This window comes from Pseudonaja textilis, chromosome 2, assembly GCF_049901715.1.
Source record: "Pseudonaja textilis isolate UNSWEBS1 chromosome 2, rPseTex1.2, whole genome shotgun sequence".
NCBI lineage: Eukaryota > Metazoa > Chordata > Lepidosauria > Squamata > Elapidae > Pseudonaja > Pseudonaja textilis.
Genome location: NC_141991.1, coordinates 131,886,439 through 131,907,619, shown reverse-complemented (window position 1 = coordinate 131,907,619; position 21,181 = coordinate 131,886,439). Strand labels below are relative to the sequence as shown.

At 39.8% G+C, this 21,181-nt stretch overlaps 1 protein-coding gene across 1 annotated transcript in view; it reads right to left on the bottom strand.

Annotated features, from left to right (window-relative positions):
- Window positions 1-21,181, bottom strand: part of AVIL (advillin) — a 45,657-nt gene that overhangs the window by 8,229 nt on the left and 16,247 nt on the right. The window contains exons 7-16 of the mRNA XM_026714715.2: window positions 20,098-20,303; window positions 18,101-18,179; window positions 17,139-17,237; window positions 15,037-15,190; window positions 13,761-13,861; window positions 12,554-12,691; window positions 8,504-8,662; window positions 3,437-3,616; window positions 2,461-2,606; window positions 840-984 (exon numbers count right to left, since the gene is read on the bottom strand). Coding sequence (XP_026570500.2) covers window positions 840-984; window positions 2,461-2,606; window positions 3,437-3,616; window positions 8,504-8,662; window positions 12,554-12,691; window positions 13,761-13,861; window positions 15,037-15,190; window positions 17,139-17,237; window positions 18,101-18,179; window positions 20,098-20,303 — 1,407 coding nt within the window. The remainder of the gene's footprint in view (window positions 1-839; window positions 985-2,460; window positions 2,607-3,436; window positions 3,617-8,503; window positions 8,663-12,553; window positions 12,692-13,760; window positions 13,862-15,036; window positions 15,191-17,138; window positions 17,238-18,100; window positions 18,180-20,097; window positions 20,304-21,181) is intronic.

Genomic DNA, 21,181 nt, shown 5'->3' with positions numbered 1-21,181 from the left:
GCCCTAAACAGTTATGGATATATTAACCCAGTTATCTAGAAGTGCAATGTGGTATGGCTATTTTCATTCTATATCCTATTTGTCCTTCATGAAGCCTATGTCAGAAAAGCTGTTTTTGTTATCATAGAAGCTTAACATTTTGAGCATGAGGTTGATTCTGGGTCAGGCTAACCCACCTCCCTTTCCATCCCTTTCTAAATATCTGGCATTTGAAAACTGTCCTTAACATAAATATTCATTAAAGGCTTAATCCTCCAAGATTTTGTGAGTTCCCTCGTCCATCCAAGCCAGTAGCCATCAATATATCTTGTGACATGACATTTTAGTGAAACAGAGGTACATTACAAAGCTCCTTGCATTTAGCTTCAGTGGAGTGAAGCACGTTGCATGCTCTAGATCAGGGGTCTTCAACCTTGGCCACTTTAAGACTTGTGGACTTCAATTCCCAGAGTTCCTCAGCCAAGCTGGCTGAGGAACTCTGGGAGCTGAAGTCCACCAGTCTTAAAGTGGCCAAGGTTGGAGACCCCTGCTCTAGATGGGAATATTTGAACATTGGAGTTCGTAGTTTTGTTTTTCTGCTTTTAGCTAAATTTTCTCCTCAACTGCTAAATTATTTATGTATCCATGTATCTATCTTCTACCTATCATCTATCTTTCATCTATCTTAGAATGTAACTCAACTGACCAAAGCTAAAGGGAACTAAAGTGTCCAAAACTGCCTTTAACTTTCTAATCAGCAAGATTAAAACATGGAGGTATCAGATATAAGAACTACAGCACATCTTAAAAAAAATGATAGAGGTTGAACATAAGGAGGTTCTCCTGCTCCCTAATATCACCTGGTCCCAAGTATCCAGCAGCATAACATCACTTTCACTCAGATCATCTTGAGTAAAGTCAGTTATCTCAATGACCACAAAACGTCCAGTTTTGTTGGAGCATTCAAAAAGCCGTGGAGGGTGAGCAGGAATCTCTTGCTGCAGTCTGCAAGACAAAGATGGATTAGATGATCTAGATCCTTCAAGGTGGCTAACCACTGAGGTTGCTAAACTGTCCCTGCAGATCCAGCCAATTCTGCAAAATAAATAAATAGATAACGAACCTTGGAAACATCCTCAACAACATCTAGAGAGCCACAAATCCTCCCCTTGTCAGTGTTCCAACTAACCAAGTCCAAACCAATAAACTCTGAGACAAACCGTTCCACAAAGTTCCATTTTATTAGAGTTATCATCTTGGCACATCTGGGAAAACCCGAATCTGAGAGTTCCGGGCTTTCCCTTCCCAAAAGAGAAATCAAAGATCCATCCCTTACACCCATCAATCCATCACATGACCCAATCAAATCCTCATCCCAACTGGAGACATCCAACCCCCAGTCACTCCCCTCCAGGTGCAGGGTGACATGTCCTTGACTCTCTGAGAAAGAATGTTGTTGTGTCCAGTCTTCTACCCCACTATGAAATCCCCACTCCCAAATTCCCAAGCACTGAATGTGGCAGCCTCAAAGCTTCCAAGGAAAAAATGGCTTCCAAGGCTGACACCCCACTTGCTCTAGGTCTCACTTACACAGGCTCCAAAATTGTATGGATGGAGGCTGGATGACAAAGCCTCAGATCAGCTGACTCTTTCTCTGACCTCTTTATTTATATTAGTTTGTATCTAGCAGAAATCTCTCATGGATGGAATAGTTTACCGCATCTGGGGGAAGCTTTTCACCTAGTGAAGCTTTTCTGTTTTCCTTGCAGTCTCAGAGTCCCTCAAAAATCTACTCTGGATGGTCCTTCTTTTTTTTAGTTAGAGGTTTTTTTTGAGTAGAACTCTAGCGGGAAGATCCTGCCAATGGAATAATTTTAAAAAGTTCTTAATTCAGCTGTACTTTTTACATTTCATCACTTAGTTCTTGCTTGTCTTTTACCATTTATCTTTCAAAAGTGCTACCGAATCCTTAAAATCAATGTGTCAGGTTTCCAGTAAAATATACTTAAATATTTGAGTCAGTGCACAAATGCACAAATTCAGACGTAAACATTTAACTCAAAAAATTATGCAACAATAACTAGTAGCTATAGAAATAATTTCAGGCTTATGAGTTAAAGACCCTATAAAATTAAAAAATGGCCTCTTTGGAAGATTTCACACTAGATTTCACACTTAGTGAACATTCTGAAGAAGGCCAAAATATTAATGATTGAGATAAAAATCACTAGAGTGTTTCAGTGGCCTAGATGTGGAGCTCTTGCCTCACAATGAGGAGGCTGTGAGTTCGATCCTAGATAGCAGCAGATATTTTTCTCTCTGGGCACAACGTGAAAATATCTGCTGCGAACTCTGCATTGGTGACAGGAAGGGCATCCAGCCAGTAAACACTCAGCTCCATACAGTTGCCCTGATTCTACCCCAATGCAAGGGATTATGGGGTCATTAAAAGAGGGGGGGGGGAAAAATAGAAGTCATTACTTTTTATCACTTGAATAAGGGGCTTTGCCTCCGAGCAGCTCCCAAAATTCAGCTGGTTCTTGTCCCTCAGCCACAGTCTCTTGAAGTCCGTCACAGATAATATCAGCCAGCTCCTTAGCCATTTCTCGTTCGTCTCCACTAGAACCCTGCCATGAAAACCACAGAAGTGGGGGGAAGAAGTAGAGCCATTGAATAGAAATACTACCCAGTTTCATCTCCTCTCAAACTTTCTTAAATAAAAACCAATGAATTCTCCCTCTTTCCTAAAAACCTAGATTCTGCATGCCAAATAACCATTTTATGTTCATTGTGCATGTACGAAAGCACACTTTTCCTTCTGATGTAGAATCTCTATATATAAAAGCGAAATACCACTCACACAAAATCTCTAAAATCTCCAGAACCTTTTTAAAGCCTACAACTTGAAATTTGGCATGTATGTTCCTCTTAGCTTCTAGGTGCTCACTAAGAAAAGATTTTTCGAAATGACCATCAGAGCATTGGTACTTCATATATTATTATTAACACTCTCTCATGCTAAGGAATTCTACTCCCCCTCCCCACCTGAAAAGAAATCTGTTCCAAATGCAAAACACAAGCAGAGGAGAGGAGTTTCCGTTTCAGTTTTAGTTTCTCAGCACCAAGCAGCTTTAGTACAGAACAGTTGAGCTAAGCCACGCCCAAGCTCCTTGCTGTCTCCTTTTTGCTCACACAGCAAATACTATTTCAGTTTCCAAACAGCCCTGAACTCTCTTACACACTGACAGGATGCTAGCCAGATGGATGCTGGTAGGCAGAGGCAGAATTTTTCCCCTTTATTCTCCCCCCCAAAAACGAAACCCGACCACATAGTTTCATAGCGAAGCACTGGTATCGAGCTAGTAGCAAAATAAAGGCCATAATGTCATAATGACTTGGAAGTTAATGGAAGGCTAATGTAGAAATTCTTTCCAACTCCTAAACCTCTTGGTCTCACCTTGCCATACCATAGGTAATGGTGTCCCTGTGTCTTAAGCAAGAAGACATCGTTGGAATTGAGAGACGCAGCAGAAGATGGCACTTCCACTGCTTTTCTGTTGAAAGTCTCTATTCCACGGATCTGGAAGAGCCTCACCGGGGGTTCCAATTCATTTCTGTCTTTCCTGGATGTCCCGCCCTGCAGAGAATGGGACAAAAAGGCAGAACAAACCAACTTTGCTGCAAACCAATTCCCTGATGCAAAAGGCACCCTCCAGTTGTTTTTTGATCAACTCCCATCAGCACAGCTGATGGCAAAGGATTCTGGGAGTTGTAGGCTGAAACGTCTGAAAGACACCATGTAATTTAGACTTTTGTTACCAGGATGATCTGAAATTTTGTTCAGGTTAAAACTGGCTGAGTAATTTTCATTCATCATGCAATCGCTGGAAGACTTGAAGGACCAGGTTAGGTTATTCTAGAGAAAATCTGAGTAGTAACTAAGGATCAGCATTGACTTGATGACACACAATCAATTAAAATTTTATAGAAAAATATTTCAGGATGGAACAATATTATGACTTTCAAAAATTTTCTGTGATGACTTATTTTCCAATGTCATTGGAATTATGCAACATTGTCACCATATATGGAAGAAAGGTCTAATCTGTTTATTGTATTCCCAACATTTCAGGGAAACAGAGCTGCTAATTTTAACAACTGTAACTGGAATATCTATATCAACAATACGGCCAACAATATGGCCTCCCCCGATAGGAAGTCCCAGCATGTTTTATAGGCATGAAATGAAATTAAGCCCCTCCCCCCCAAATTAAGGCCCATATTAAAACATGAGAAATGGGGGGGGAATGGTGGGGGGGGGCTTGCCATTAGGAAGTACTTTTGTGGCACACCCGGATATGGTGCTGCCTGCATTGACCCCGATACGAAGTGCCCCACCAACGCTGAGGTCAACATCCAAGCCATCGCCGCCCGCCCGTCTGAAGATGCAAGGGGGGGGGGAATTAATTTACCCCTGAAAAGACGGCCTAGCCATTTTTTCGGGGCTCAAAAAAAAATAAGACCCAGCCTTATTATATGAGAAACACGGTAAGATATCTTAAATTTTATAATTTTAATACTTTTTCTGTTGCCACTGCTCTGCCTCTATTAGCATATTCAACTTTTGCATCCATTTAATCATATTATCTTTGAGTTGTTCAGATTCTGAGACACATTTTATTATATTTCACTGTGCCTAACAAATGTTGAGTATTATGAATTGTAAGATTTTTCAGATTCTCAAAATTCCCTTTTGTTTTCCTAATTCTTTTGTTTATTTGAAGGTATTGAAAGCAGTGAAGTGTGAAGGGAATGGACTGGGTAGCAAAAGAGTAAAAAAAATTTTTTTTAATGCTGTCCTGTTCATAATAAAATCTTTTAATCTGAACAAATCATTGCCTTTCTACTTCTTTAGTATCTTCCTCAACATAGACATTCATAGGCAAGAACGGGAAACACTGAGTTTGTTGCTTTCCTGTATTTGTCTCAGGCATTCAATAAATTATTTAATAACAGAATAACAGAGTTCGGAGGGTCCTTGGAGGTCTTCTAGTCCAACCCCTACTATTTCAGACAAATGGCTGTCCCATCTTTTCTTAAAAACCTCTGGTGTTGGACTTCTAAAGGCAAGCCATTCCACTGATTAATTGTTCTCACTGTCAGGAAATTTCGCCTTGGTTCTAGGCTTGTTCTCTCCTTGATTAATTTCCATCTTTTGCTTCTTGTCCTGCCATATGTGAAAATCTTGAAAATAACTTATTTCTGTTTGCGTCAACCCAGATGTATTTATGCAACCTCTTTGGAAAACCTGCCTCTCCTGCAGTCATGACAGAACGGAAAAGACACAAGACTCATTCTGGAACGCATGTATTCATAACTATGTTTTTACTTATACCTATTTATCTTGTAAGTAATTGTCAAATACAATAAAATAAATAAATAAATAAAGCTGAGGCCTAAGCAGAGGTTTTTACCCAGAGATTTCCCCCAATTTTACAAGAAACAATTGTTGCTATCTCTCGATCTCATTTGAAGCCTGAATGTCAGGGGCACCTAACCTGAGGGTAACCATGCCATTTCTTTTATACTGAATAGCTTTTTTTCACTGTTTCTGTCCAGGAGCAAAAGAGAATCAAAAAGCAAAAAGCTCATTATCCATAAAATGTCATCCGGTATTTCTCTCATGATCATTTTCAGAGAAGCCTCATGCTACCTAAAATTGCAGGTTTTATTTGACTAGGGGTTGGATTTGTTTTTATTTATTTGTTTGTCTTGTTGTTTTTCCTCCCACAGGAAGAAAACTGAATCAAAATGAAAATTGAAGAATCCCACTGTCCATTAAAACTTACTCTGAACCTAGCAGTCACAATTGTGTTGAGTTCAGACTTTAAGGAAACCTAACTCTAAGGACAGATTTTCCACCTCAGAATGTTTTTCCCTGCAGAAAAAGTGAGATAAAATGGAAACAGATGAGGCCCATTATATTTAAAAAGGCACCCCACCCTAGTTGTCAAAAAGTTATTTTCAGTCAGGACTTCAAAGACTTCTAATCCTAACTATACGTTCACAGTTTCCTCAGGGTGGCTGTTTCCATAGGTTTCCAATTGAATCAAAATAGAAAGGTACGGCTTCCAATTATCAATATTATGGCACCCTGAATTTGACTGTGACACTTGTTTGATTCTAGACTCAGGAAAGTCTAACCTAAGGGCTGATTTTCCTCTCATTATCAGTTTCTAGACATAGAATAATAGAGTTGGAAGGGACCTTGGAGATCATCTAGTCCAGCTCCCTGCTCAAGCAGGAGACACCATTTCAGGCAAATGGCTGTCCAGTCTCTTCTTGAAAGCCTTCAGTGATGGAGCACTCACAATTTCTGAAGGCAAGCCATATTCCATTGGTTGATTGTTCGTACTGCTAGGAAATTTCTCCTTAGTTCTAGGTTGCTTCTCTCCTTGATTAATTTCCATCCATCGCTTCCTATTTTGACTTCTGGTGTTTTGGAAAATAGGTTGACCTATTCTTTGTATATTCTTTGTAAAAGCCCCTCGAATATTGGAACACTGCTCCCCTAGTTATTTTCAGAGACAGGACATACCCAGTTCCTGCAATCATGTTTTATGATTTCCTCTGAATCATTTTTATTGCTCTTCTCTTCACTCTTTCAAAAATCTCAACATCTTTTTTTATATTGCATCCAATATGTTTATATTTTATATTGCATCCAATTTGGTTTCCAAAATTGGATGCAATATTCCTGTTCTGACCCAGGCTGAACAGAATCACGAAACAGACTCTTTATTCAAAAAAACCCCAACCACCTTTTTTATTTGGTTGATGTGAATTCTTGACCTTAGGACATGTTGTAATTATGAGGAGATGTTCTATTAGAATGTCTTTTTCTCATAGCTTTTCCCTTGAAGGAAAGGTGAGCAAAAAGGGAAATGTGAGATTCTTGTGTTGAATATTAAAAAGCACCCCAAATCTAACCATCACAATCCTTAGAATTCAGGTTATCCTAAGCCTAACTACAGGATATTTTTCTCAGAATATATTTGTCCCATAGTTTTTTCTATGCTTAAAACTAAGCAAAAAGAAAATGTAATATGTTCACTATACACACAATCTCAAACTTGAATTTAAATGTCATGCTTATTCTAAATTCGATTTCAGGAATTGCTAACCCTAGCCCTAGATGCAAATCTTATCTCAGATTTAGTTTTTTTCCATAGCTTTTCCATAGGATAAAACTAAGCCAAAAAAAAACAACCCCAAAATATAGCAGCTCACTGGGGATAAAATGTCAACTCCAATCTTACCGTCCACTGCTTAAAAGTCATTGTCAAAATCAAATTAAATGAGTGTTGGCACGCAATGTAATTAAAAATCACCCATCTGAATAAGTAGTTTGTGGGAGTTTCTAGCCAAGCTAGAGGAAGCCTATCCTTATTACCTTGAATCAGACAAAATCTGATTTTGTTTAAAGTATTATGTTAGGAAAAATGAGCTGTAGATGGGGTACAAGGTTAGTTATTTAAATAAAAGGTTAGTTCTTGACATCGAAGCATGCCCACAAATCTTAGTCTGCCTTTCTTCTAGAAAAGGAATTATAATTTTCAGTAAGACGCATAAAGTAACCTAATATCTTTTATCATCTGTAGAGCCAATTCTGTATACTTTTTTCAGAAATTGCTTAACAAGAAAATTAGTGGTGAGAGGGAGAAGCCAGCATTCAAAATTTATTTCAATCTTCCACCGTCTTTGAACTTTGTACAAAATGTGTCACTGTGGACAAAAAGTGATCCAGCCTGATTATTGCATTTCCAGCAGTTTTTGAGCATGAGTTATCTATTTTGGCAATCAGCTCGGTGGCAAGAAAAAGCCAATGAATAAGCATCTTGCACCAATTTTCTCTGAATGTCAGATCTTTGCGGTAAATGTAATATTTATCTTCTGTTGGTATCGTCATTGCTGCGTATCAAATTTACAGATTTACAGATTAACAGAGTTGGAAGGGACCTTGTAGGTCAAGTAGTCCAACCCCCCGCCCAAGCAGGAGACCCTACACCTTTTCTGACAAATGGCAATCCAATCTCTTCTTGAAAGTCTCAAGTGATGGTGCTCCCACAACTTCCGAGGGCAAGCTATTCCATGGGTTGATTGTTCTCACTGTCAGAAAGTTTCTCCTTATTTCCAAGTTAAATCTCTTCTTATTCAGTTTCTATCCATTATTCCTTGTCTCGCTTACAGGCGCTTTAGAAAATAGCTTGACCCCTTCCTTGTGTGGCAGCCCCTCAAATATTGGAAGACCACTATCATGTCTCCCCTGGTCCTTCTCTTCACTAGACTAGCCATGCCCAGTTCCTTTAACCGTTCTTCATATGTTTTAGTCTCCAGTCCCCTAATCATCCTGGCTGCTCTTCTTTGTACTTTTTCTAGAGTCTCAACATCTTTTTTTATAGTGTGGTGACCAAAATTGGATGCGGTGTTTTTGTGGGAGAGTAGATATAACCCTGTTTCCTACCTCAAAGATAACAAGCTTGCCTTTGAAGATGGCCAGGAAGTGACGTGGCTCCTTGCCCATATTCACTCGAACTTGCATAGGTTCCCCATTGAATTGCTGATCCATTTGTACTGCAAGATAAGCCGAGGCTGCCAGCTCATCTACTGTTGCATGACGTCCCTGGATAAAATAGGAAAAACATCATATGGTTTAATTGGGAAGGAATTGTAGCCGCTATTGTCGTCTTACAGTTACAGTATGCATTGGTTAAGAATCACCACTTGTATGTCTCATTAGCAGTCTTAGAAGTAGACTGGAGTGATCTGGGTTCAAATCTTCATTTAGCCCTATCGTCTCTGTCTGACTGTAACATCAGGATCCCTCTGTCTAATTTATTTCACAAAACGTTTTATGTAGGTGAAACAGTGGTGGGATTCGAAATTTTTACTACCGGTTCTGTGGGCGTGGTTTGGTGGGCGTGGCAGGGGAAGGATAGTGTAAAATCCCCATTCCCTCCCCACCCCACTAACCTGCTTTCCGACTCTGTTCCCCTGGGCAGGGCAACCAAAGAAGACCCAGACAATCAGCTGGGACTTGGGAGGCAGGGAATAGATGGGGTGGGGCCAGTCAAAGGTGGTATTTGCCGGTTCTCCAAACTACTCAAAATTTCCGCTACCGGTTCTCCAGAACTGGTCAGAACCTGCTGAATATCACCTCTGAAGTGAAATTTCTACCTGTCTACCTAAGCTTGTTATGGGAAGATTTGAATTCAGATTTTTATAAGAGTTGGCACTAACATTTTGGATTAAGCACAAGAGATAATATAAATCTACATCACAAGCAAATAATACATCCCGGTTTGAGCTTCTTCGGTGACAGACCAAAACCTTGTTTCTGCGAGGCTTCGATCCATGCTCACTGCTGGAGCGCCCCGAGCCATCTGGTTTCGGGGCTAAGCCACCCCGTAGAGGTGGTGAGAGGGGGGAAACTGCCTGCAGGGTTGAGGAGAGCTGCATCTCTCCTTCCCAGCTGGCCATTACTCCCTTTCCCGAAGGCGGTTGTAGCAGTGGTCAGAAATGGCCACCACAAAGAAGAATTCAACCGGAAAAGAATGTGCAGGAGGAAGATAAGAAAAGGAAGTTTTGGTTGACCAGGTCAAACAGCAAAAGCAACAAATAAGGTACCCTGGAATTGAAACTATTAAAAAAACCCAATAACATTGTTCCCTAAGAAGATTTTTAAGCTGTGAAGGAGAGAGAAAAGGGAAAAGATTTGGGGTTTTTTTCCTCCTTTTCCTATACTGACAGCTAAGAGACTTAAGCAAGAAATTGGAAAAAAATCCACTTTGACATTAATAGGCGTTTAATGCTGAAAATAAAAAGTCAAATAGATAATAAAGATTTCTGGATAATCAAAAGCTTTTGAAAACAGGAAAGGAGAGCAAAAGAATAAAAGGGCAAGATCTGGAAGGGAGGAGACTGCCTGGAATTAAAAAGAACTTACAGCAAAATCTCAACAAGACTTCCAAAAGATACATTTTAACTGAAATATCACAACAAAAACCCCAGGAAGAGAAAGTGGAAAAAGAAATAAGAAGAAATAATTTGGGACCATTTGGATTACTTGATGATTTCTGGATTTTTGGTGAATGACTTAAATCAATCAGGGGATTGTTTAAAACTGTTTAAAATGGCTCCACTTTTAGAAGAACTGAAAATGGAACTTAAAAAGTGCAAAGAAGATGCACAAGAAGGGAGAGGTTCTTTTGGCTTTGTATTTTAGTTTTCAGAAATGGAGATTTTGAATTATGAGAAACAACAAGAAATGCCTGCAAAACAAGAAGATTGCGACAAAGAAGAAGCCATCTTTAATGAACAAGTAATCTTAGGTGTGGGGAAAATAGGAAAGGGGGGAAAGAGAATGGAAAATTTAAGATTGGGAAAAACAACTCCCCCCAAAATTAGAGTGAAAAATAAATATAAAATCAGAAAGCAACAGAAGAGGGAAATGCAGAAGAGAGAATCAGAAGTAGAGAGAGAAGGGGGTAAAAAGGGGAGGGAGAAGAAGAGAGGGAAGAAAGAAAGGAAAAGTTGTAAAGGACAGAAACAAAATATAGAGAAACAGAGCCTATTTAGAGATAATGGGTGAAAATTTAATGGAAAAAGGGATTCTGCAAAGGTACATAAGATAGTATTGTTATATTAGAAACAGAAATATTTTTAGAAAATATGAAACAATGTATGATTGAAATGTTTGATAAAATAGCTATCGTAAATCAGTAGAATGCTTGTCAATAAATAAATGTAACAAAATGAATATTTAATGATTTACAAAACATATGTGAAGAGAAATAAGAGAAAAATTAATTATGGAGATTATATGTGTCTTTAAGGAAGTATGATATTTAATTGAAAAGAAGTGTTAAAGATGTTAAGGTGTTAATGATTATTAATGATAGAACTGAATTGGAATGGAATGAGGGTTTATCATAACTTATATTTATAATCTTTTTTTTAAGAATATAGGGTGTATTATAGGGTGAATGTACCAGCAGAATTTGATTGGAAGTTATATATTATGTATTATATTGAATGTCATAACCTTAAGGTATATATTGAAGTTTAAGTAAGAGTTGAATGGATGTAATTAAAAGATATAAAGGTGTCATTCTCCAATTAGTAACTACAGGAGAAACTTTGTTTAATGAGAAAAGATAATATGAAATTGAAACAGAACAGACAAAAGTATAAATATAATTATTTGAATTGAGATGCGATAATCAAAATATAATTGAGAAAATTAAAAGAGGGGGAAAAACTATATAGAAAATGTAGAATAGTATAAGATATGGAATAGAATACAAAAAGGAGCATGAAATTGAGTTTTGTGTCTGTATAAAGAATTTCAACCTGGGACCATGCTATTTTCAAAAAAGATGTTTTACTTCTATTTTGTATGTGTGAAAACCCAAATAAAACTTTATTATTAAAAAAAAAGAACCTGCTGAATATCACCTCTGAAGTGAAATTTCTACCTGTCTACCTAAGCTTGTTATGGAAAGATTTGAATTCAGATTTTTATAAGAGTAGGCACTAACATTTTGGATTAATCACAAGAGATGATATAAATCTACATCACAAGCAAATAGTACATCCCTGGCTAGCTTTGAAATTTCAGTTGTAAAACGCTGAGATGAGATGTCTGTGGCGATTCTCAGTCTCTATGATTTCATCATAGCTGAGACATCTATGATGAAATCAGCAAACCTGTCCTCACATCAATTGTCTCACTGAAATACTGACATTTATCCTTACATTTTCTCCTCCACTGCTAAAAACATGGGAGGGGAAAGGGGGGAGGGTTGGAACAAGGCAATGACAGACATAAATAAAGATCTGGGCCTGTTCCTAAACAGCCTGGCTTCAAATCAAAGTGTCCAGTGCCATCTATATGGAGGACATTCTGTTGAAACTGCTAATATATATTGTGGACCTAGGAAGATGCGGAGAGGGTTCAAGGAAACAAATCACTTTATAGCAGATTTTAGCACAATATAAATATTCTGAGGCCTAGGTTTTATTGCCTAGCCAGATCCAGTGCATAAGCCCATGCTTCCATTTTTTTGTCTTTCATGACCCCAAACCCTTAGCAGATGTCCTTTTTATTCAATGCAGAGAAAACACTTTCAATCAATACATCCCTGTGGTGTGTGGTTCATGGGTTGTTACCCAAACAAAACCCACTTGGAATAATTGGAATGAGCAATAAGTAACTCTTGAGGTGTAATTCAATGATATCAACTATGGGCAACTCAGTCCTGGTCTGAATTCAAAGAAATTGCATGGGTGTCTCAAAGAGGCTTTTTTAAAAACCAACTGGACTTTTTTTGTTTTTTCCTTTAAGATGTTTCGCTTCTCATCCAAGAAGCTTCTTCAGAGCAAGAACTGAAGAAGCTTCTTCAATGAGAAGTGAAATGTCTTCAAGGAAAAAACAAGGAAGTCCAGTTGCCTTTTTAAAAAGCACCTTTGGGACACCTGTTTAGAAGCTTTACATTTGAGATTCTACACCTACCTGCCAGATGTAAAGTATGTAATGTGGCTTATTTTTCAACTCATAGGTGTACAGAATTAAATAGCAATCTCCACCATAGAAAAATCCATGCCATTGTTTGTCCACTTGTACCAACTCCAGGTTCTCAATCCTCCAGACCTAGAGATGATGAAACAAAGGACAGATATAACTGTTGTTTGGGGGGAAATGTGTAGCCTTTCTAACTTTTGACTTCTTGAGATAGAATAATCATAATAATTAAAAAAAAAACATGAGGGACTTGCTTTGTGGACTACCTACACCTCTTGACCTATTAACATTTCAAGACCTGCATATATATTATAAATATTTCCTATAGGTCCTTACTTCTAATGAAAAAAGAGCTTATATGAAATGATAAGAAAATGTGGGATAGTTAGAAAATGATAATAACTGTGTCTGGGCTTTCAGTAAAAATCTGTGAATAAGACCGTGTGTTTGCACACTGATAGTTTTGTCTGAAAGCACACCAGATTCCAGCAGGCACATGTTTCATGTTTCCAACTTTCTAGCATTTGTGACCTTGCACATGTATAAGCATAGATATGGATCCCTCCAAATGTCAAAAGCTAAGAGACAACCACTCCTACTCTATAGTCAGTGTAGGAGTCCCTGCAGATTTTACTCTGCTAGTCATTGCTGACTATAGGGGGCAGCAGTGCACATTTCTGTTTCAAGGCTGTGCAGCCAGCACTGTCCAAAGATGTTTCCGGGGTCATGTGGCCAGCATGATGTCATGGTGTGCTGTTATGGAGCACAGAATATATAATGCCTGGCGTGATGATGATGCTATGTTGTCAAAACTGCATCTCTGTGCCTGCAGAATTCGCTATTCCCTATCAGAGATAGAATAGAATGAATGAGCTGGAAGGGACCTTGGAGGTCTTCTAGTCCAGCCCCTGCTCAGCAGGAGAACCTATACCATTTCAGATAAGTGCCTGTCTAGACTCTTCTTTAAAAAAGATCCAGTGATGGAGTGCCCACGATTTCTGGAAGCAAGCTGTTCCACTGGTTAATTGTCCTCACTGTTAGGGAGTTTCTCGTTCATTCCAGTTTGCTTCTCTCTTTGATTAGTTATCAAGAAGATTCAATTTAAGAAACAGGGGGGGGAAAGGCTGGGTTATATTTGCAAGAAAGTCAACACAGAGAATCCAGAATTCCACACCAGAACAGAAATTGTAACTCTTACCTCAACGTTTCCTTCCCCATCATCTACCATCCTCTCCTGTGCTGCCAGCTGTGGCAAAGCATGTAAGGCCATAATGTCAAATCTCTCCTGGCTCACCTTAGCTTGAAAAGAAAGACGGGATCATTCAGACCAAAGCTCCATAAAGTGGAAAGCATGCTCTCACGGGAAGATGCATGAAATTAAAGAAATCCAAAGCGTTCCCAAATTATGATTAGTATGGACACATAACATCAAAAATATCATTAAAAAAGCACAACAAAGAATGTTCTTTCTGCGCCAACTCAGAAAGCTCAAACTGCCCAAAGAGCTGCTGATACAGTTCTACAGAGGAATTATTGAGTCTGTCATCTGCACCTCTATAACTGTCTGGTTTGGTTCTGCAACCCAACAGGACAGATACAGACTTCAGAGGATAATTAGGACTGCAGAAAAAAACAATTACTACCAACCTGCCTTCAATCAAGGACCTGTATACTGCACGAGTCAAAAAGAGGGCTGTGAAAATATTTACAGACCCCTCACATCCTGGACATAAACTGTTTCAACTCCTTCCCTCAAAATGACACTATATAGCACTGCACACCAGAACAACTAGACACAAGGACAGTTTTTCCCCGAAAGCCATCACTCTGTAAATAGTTGGACAGTATTGAGGGAATTATTTGTTTAGCAAAGTCTGCACTACTATTGCTATTAATCTTGTCATCACTCTTTATCACCCGTCCCCTCCCACTTGTGACTGTATGACTGTAACTTTGTTGCTTGTATCCTTATGATCTATATTGACTGTTTCCTAGTATGATTTAATTGCTTATTGTACCCTATGACTAACATTAAGTGTTGTACGTTATGATTCTCGACAAATGTGTCTTTTCTTTTATGTATACTGAGAGTATTTGCACCAAGACAAATTCCTTGTGTGTCCAATCACACTTGGCCAATAAAGAATTATTCTCTTCCCTTCCCTTCCCTTCCCTTCCCTTCCCTTCCCTTCCCTTCCCTTCCCTTCCCTTCCCTTCCCTTCCATTCCATTCCATTCCATTCCATTCTATTCTCTCTATAGTTTTAGTTGATCACTGAAATAGCAGCAAAAAATCCAGACTGTTCTAATTCTTTGGTGCCATCTAATGGCCGTCTGAATTTTTGTAGCCCTGGGATTCTGTAGCCTTGTTACAAGATGGTTTCAATTACAGAAAAGAATCAGATCATGATGTTACATAATTCTCTTTTCAGATGGCATACACAGCATCGTACGCAGCAACAAGATCTTTCTTACCGATTGTTCCCACGTTGTGGGCTATCCCTAGCCCTACAGTCTGATCCTGGACTGTCCAATTTTGAAACAGTTGCTTGAACATGGCCGACTCTGCTCCGTCGTGTACAGTTTCCACATTGGTGCTGGAAGAATAGCCTTTCTTCCCAATAAATTCCTATAGGAACAAGACAAACAGCATAACAACTCTGTTTACACACCCTAATTGTTATCACCCTAACTCAGCGTGGGCAACCTTAAGATGTGTAGACTTAGGAAACTGGTTGGGGAATTCTGGAGATTGATGTCCACCTATCTTAAAGTTGCCAAGGCTGAAACCCATTGCTTTAAGTAAATCTGGCTTTTGCTTTTCACAACAGGACATTGACGAATGGTTTGTTAATAGAAAAGCTGTGAGGAGATCTGTTCTGCCAAATTAGATAACAGAAGTGAAAATGTTCATTCATATGAACATGATTCTGCTGACTTGATTCTATGGAAGTGACAATTGTGTGGGTCTTGAGAAACATAAAGTAAGTCGCATGCAATGGAATGAAATATATCCGAAGTGTGTATGATAAAACAGAGGGTTTTTTTGAATGGGTGATGAATTAAGCTGGATGGAATCCGAATCAGTGGTTAGCTGGAAGGAAGTCTATTGACGTGTTTGGGTTATATAGAAAGAATGACTTAGGAGAACAGGTTGAGGGAAAGGAGAAGACGCTGAAAATTGTGGTTGGACAGAGTTGACAAAATCCTGCAAAAGTTAAAACAATAAAAGGGAAGACACAAAGTAGTGGGGGCATGGATGGTGTGGGAGCAAAGATGGTTTGCCATGAGAAAAGGTTCCCCAGAAATAGAGTGAACAGTGATGGCATAAATCAAATATATTTCCTTTCCTTTTCCATATGCTGCATTTTTTTGGTTTTGGCTTACTATTTCTTACTTCTTTTCTGCTGTTTGTGGAACACTGCAGACCCCAAAAGGGATAAATATGATAGATGTATACGGTTGCCTCTTCTCTCCAGCAATTTTTCTTTGATGTACAGAATTGTCATATCTGGGCTGCAAAACTCCAGACAACCACAAGATGGCAACAAATATACATAAGGTTCTTGACTCTACTCTCTTACAGGGCTGATCCAGAGTTTCACTGTGCAGATCTGAGCAACAATTCATGCATACAGTAGGCCTGCTGAAGATCGAGTGGTAATTTTCAAAAATGTTTACCACCGGTTTGGTGGGCGTGGCTTGGTGGGCGCGCTTTGCGCATGCACACACACATTGCACGCGTGTGCCAAATGCGTACTTTACGCAGGCACAGAGGCTTTCTGACTTACCTCCTGCAAGCCTGCATTCTCCCTGTCACTTCAGCAGCTGCCACGCAGCAATCTACTGTGCCGCGCAAAACAGCTGTGCTTCAAAAACAGGACATAAAGGTTAGTATGGGAGCCTGGGCAGGCCCAACAGCAGAGTGTTGGAGAGAACCAGTTAGGTCTTTGCTTCTCATCGGCGCTACTGGCTCCGCAAAACTGGGCTGAACTGGTAGAATACCACCACTGCTACTCTACATCTATGTGTACAACCTTCAAAAGTTTGTATTGTTCTATTAGAATAGAGTCTGCTGCAAATTAACACTGATCTTTAAAAAAAACAACACCCAAGTGCACTACAATTTTTTAAAAAAATATTTCCACACCACTACCAACTGGAGCATGTAAGCTTTACTTTCTAAAGTACCAGGTTAAAAAATCTATTTACAACCTATTCTTTTTAATCTGGAACAATTGGTATAAATGGCTAACAAACAGAACTAAGAAGGGAGACAAGAGATTTAATTGAAACAATCCTTATGAGAGTAAAATGTAAATGGGTAAATTATACAAAAAATAACAATTACAGTGGAAATTATTATTTAATATTAGTTAAACGTAATGTAATGTATTATGATGTTTAAGAACCTGTATAGATGCCAAAAATGCTGTTGGAATTGAGATATTTTATCATGTAATAAAAGAAACAATAAAAATATATATTTAATAGAGAAATCTACTTAGAACCTAGTTTTAAAAAGAGAAAGAACTGGGAAGCAGCCATTGGAGTTGGAATGGATTACTCCATCATACCAGGGCTTTTGACATGGCTGTTTGTTTCTCCAGCTTAGTGGCTCCTTTTCCTTTCCAGACATAGATTTTCATCCCGCTGTGATCCAGAATGTAGCAATCCTAAGGTCCAAAAGAGAGCATTAAGAGCATGGTATAAATAGTGTAAATCATTTATTGCAAAAACAAAAAAAACAAAAAAGTTCAAATCAGTGCAAAAATGGTTTTCAGGGCCCGCTGAATTGGTTTTACAGCAATTGGGAAATCGGTAAAAATTAAGAATCCTAATTTCCTGCCCTCACTCCTGACAAAAAGACTATAGGAAAACGCCTCTACACACCTATGCCATTCATCTATCTGGCTCAATTCTCCAATGTTTTAAGGCTGAAGCCTTGGTCTTACCAGAAATCCCTCTTCTGCGAAGGCTGAAGCTCAAATCCCTCATGAGCAAAGTAGGTGTCTGCTACTAAACTAAGGCCCCTGTTTAACACCAACCCTAAATTGGACAGTGAGCAAAAATATTTGATATATTTTGTGTGGTAGCTAGATAAGGTCAGGTTTATTGTAGGGATCAGCAACTGACAGACAAGTGGACAAATATTTCCACTTGTAGCATTCATGTATCCCCAGCTGTATTTACACAACACACTGAGATACAACTCAGCCAGTCATATTTTAGCCTAGCCAATTGTGCAAACCCAAGCTATGTTATTAATGTTCAAGAGTATCATTTGGCAGAAAATAGGGTAGGTTTTTTTTGACTAAACTGATTACATTGACCATAGCAAACACAAACTTATATCTCCAAAATCTTGTGCTTCCCATATGTTTCGGTTTTATCAAATATTTCTAGGAAAAAATTGTCTGCAAATGAATGTAGGGCTTCAATCCATGTTGTGTAATAATCCAATAGGCTACTCTGTTGATGTATTAGAGCTAAGAAACTCAGTTTAGCGCCATTTATGCCATGTCAACCTTAGACTTACATTGTGGTTTAATAATTCCTGCCTGAGAGGACGTTTGGCTTCTTCTGTAATTTCTATTTGTCCTCCAGAGTCTGTAACACTAGAAAAGAAGACAAGATTGCTTGTTTGATTAGTTTGAGTGCTGGAAATGGCAGAATTCCTTAACTATTTCTTTTAGAATTTCTTACAGATTTGATTCATTCTTCCCAGAGTATCCAGTGTGAAGTAGGAGCATGAGACCACACAAGTAAATGTTAATTAATTGATAGATTAAATATAAATTAACTATTACAAATTAAATACTTCCCATTCTGATACCTTTCAATAGAGACAATTATTACCATTTCATCTCTAATACAGAGACCAACTGAGTTACTATAAATAACTGATGGATAAGCATGTCTGAATCCACCCAGAGAGACCATCATTCAGTTGTGTGATTCATCAGCTGTTCCTTCTCTGTTTTAATACTTTGATAGTTAGTTTCTGATTGTATTAACTACAGTCTGGCAAGGTGGAATGGTTTGTGAATTTTCAGCAAGTATATACCCCTGACCTAGAGCAGAAATGGGTATTAAGTTACTATCTGACTATAATTTTATAGAAACAAAACAAAAAAAATCTTTAAAAAACCAATTTCCCTGAAAATAAGACCTATCCTGAAAATAAGCCCCAGCAAGTTCCCCCTTTGTGCATCTAATATAAGGCCTAGCCCTCAAAATAAGCCCTACTTAAGAGACTGCACAGCCGGATGCCCACCCATACCATTCTCACCATGCTATGGCAATGAGGCGAGGCAGGGGGTGGAGCCCTGCACTGGTTTACCTCAGGGCCCCCACAGCCAGGCCATCCATGCCCCAACACCTGCCTCGCAATGGCAGCACCAGCAGTCATGTGCAGCAGGAGCCCATGTGGCTGCCGGCCCACTTCTTCTGCTTGCTTGTGGCCGCAATAGAGCAGGAGGCTGAGCAGCATGCTGGTGCTCTAGCCGTGAGGCGAGGCAGGTGTCAAGAGTATGGATGGCCTGGCTGCGGGAGCCCTGAGGTAAGCCAGTGCAGGGCCTGTAGAGTAGCTCCAACCCCACCCACCCCCACTTTGCCTTGTGGACATGGCACCAGAGTGTTGCTTGGCCTCCTGCTCTGTTGCAGTCACAAGCAAGCAGAAGAAGTGGGCCAGCAGCTATGCAGGATCCTGCTGGTTGAGGCTGTTGGAGCTGCTGCCATGAGGCATGGCATAAGTGGCCTGGCTGTAGGGGCCCTGAGGTAAGCTGATGCAGAGCATGAGGTGCAGCTCCATCCTCCTGCCTTGTGGTGGTGGAAATAGCACGCCACACAGCCACCTGCCCCACCACAAATAAGCAGATGAAGTGGGCCTCCCGTACATGGAAAAAAATAAGACACCTCCCAAATTAAGCCCTAGTGCTTATTTTGGGGCTCAAAAGAAATAAGACCTGGTCTTCCTTTTGGGGAACCATGGGTAGCAACCTATCAAGTAAGTAGCATCAGTGAAGAAGTTCCAACAATCTTCAGATATAGTTTCAAAGATAACTACAGTAGCTTCAGAGATAATTTGGTTTTGGTTTTGAAACCATTCACAGACCTACAAATTTGGACCAATAAGATTTATTTTATCAAGATTGACATATTTATTCCAGTTTTTCTTGCCTGGCTGACATTATTCTGGCTTTACTATCACCCTGAATGTTAGCTCTACATACTTCCCTTTAGTTGCCATCTATTCCAGTCTGTCTCTTTCCTTGCCTTGATACACCAAATTTATAATCTCCCATGCATGATTCTCCAGTTTCCCCCAAAATCTCACATTTCCTTTCCTTTCCTTTTGGTGAAAGCTGAAGTTGGAAGTTTTTGCTTTCTTCTAATCTAGACCCATTTAGGTGTTCTATAACATCTTTTCAATGGAAATATCATCTACATTCACAATCCATCCCAGTCGTACAACTGCTGCATCAATAACAACTATGGTGAAGTCTCGGCCATAAGTAAAAATTTTCAACACACCGATAGAGGAAGAGGCTGGCCTTCTGCTGTTGGTCCACCGCCTCATCAGAAATGGCAGGTTTGATTTCTTGAGTCCTTTCTCCCAGCTCACTCTCCAACACTTTCATCAAATCTGAACTAGCTTCTTCGTCATCACCCTCTATGATCCCAATTTCAGCACGGCCTCCACGTTCTCTATCACGGATATCTTGGGCAAGAAGCATAGCCTAAGAAAGCGAGAAGGAACATGGGAAGTCGCCTCATATGAAATTGGACCATTGGCCAGTCCAGCTCAGTTCAGCTGATCCTGAGTGGCATTGATTCTCTGTAAGGAAATTTATTTATTATTGGTCAAAGGTATAAAGCCGCCAATCTCATCCAGTAAAACCAAGAACTAAAACATTCTGCAAATCGATTAAAAGTATAAATATGGCTAAAGAAGACCATGAGAGAGACTATGTTTATATGCAATATAACCAGCATGCAGGTTTTCTACCAAGCTTGCTGGGGAAAAAAAAAAAACACATTTTGAGAACTTTATGGAAGGCCATAAGTGTTGGGGCCAGGGGTGGGCCTCAAAAATGTGAGCAATGGGTTCTCTGCCTGGTTGCTGGGTGGCCATGGAGGCCATGGTCTAGCGGCTTCCTGCATGACCAGGAGGGGCGTTTTCCCTCTCCCTGGGCTTCGGAGGCTTTCCTCAAGCCTCCAGGAAGGCGAAAATAGCCTCCCTGGGCTCCAGAGGCTCTTTGGAAGCCGAAAATGGGCCCGTTTCCGGCCTTCCCAAATTTCCGGGAGGCCCATTTTTCACCCTCTCTGAGCCTCTGTGCAGGCCTGCACTTACCTGCATCCAAAACGGGCCATGTGGGGACTCTTGGGAGCGGAGAGGAGGGGTGAACAGGGCCAGCCAAGAATGGGATTTGGGGGTTCTCCGATCTTAGCTACAGGATCTCCTGAACCCCTGCGTACCCCTGGTTGGGGCAAACCTCACCTCAGGAAGGATTATGTGTAAGAAGATGAATGTCATGGCAGAAAACAGTCACCTACTCGAGCCTTTCAGATTGAATGCAGACGGGACCCACAGCATATCTCTCTGTGGACTTGATGG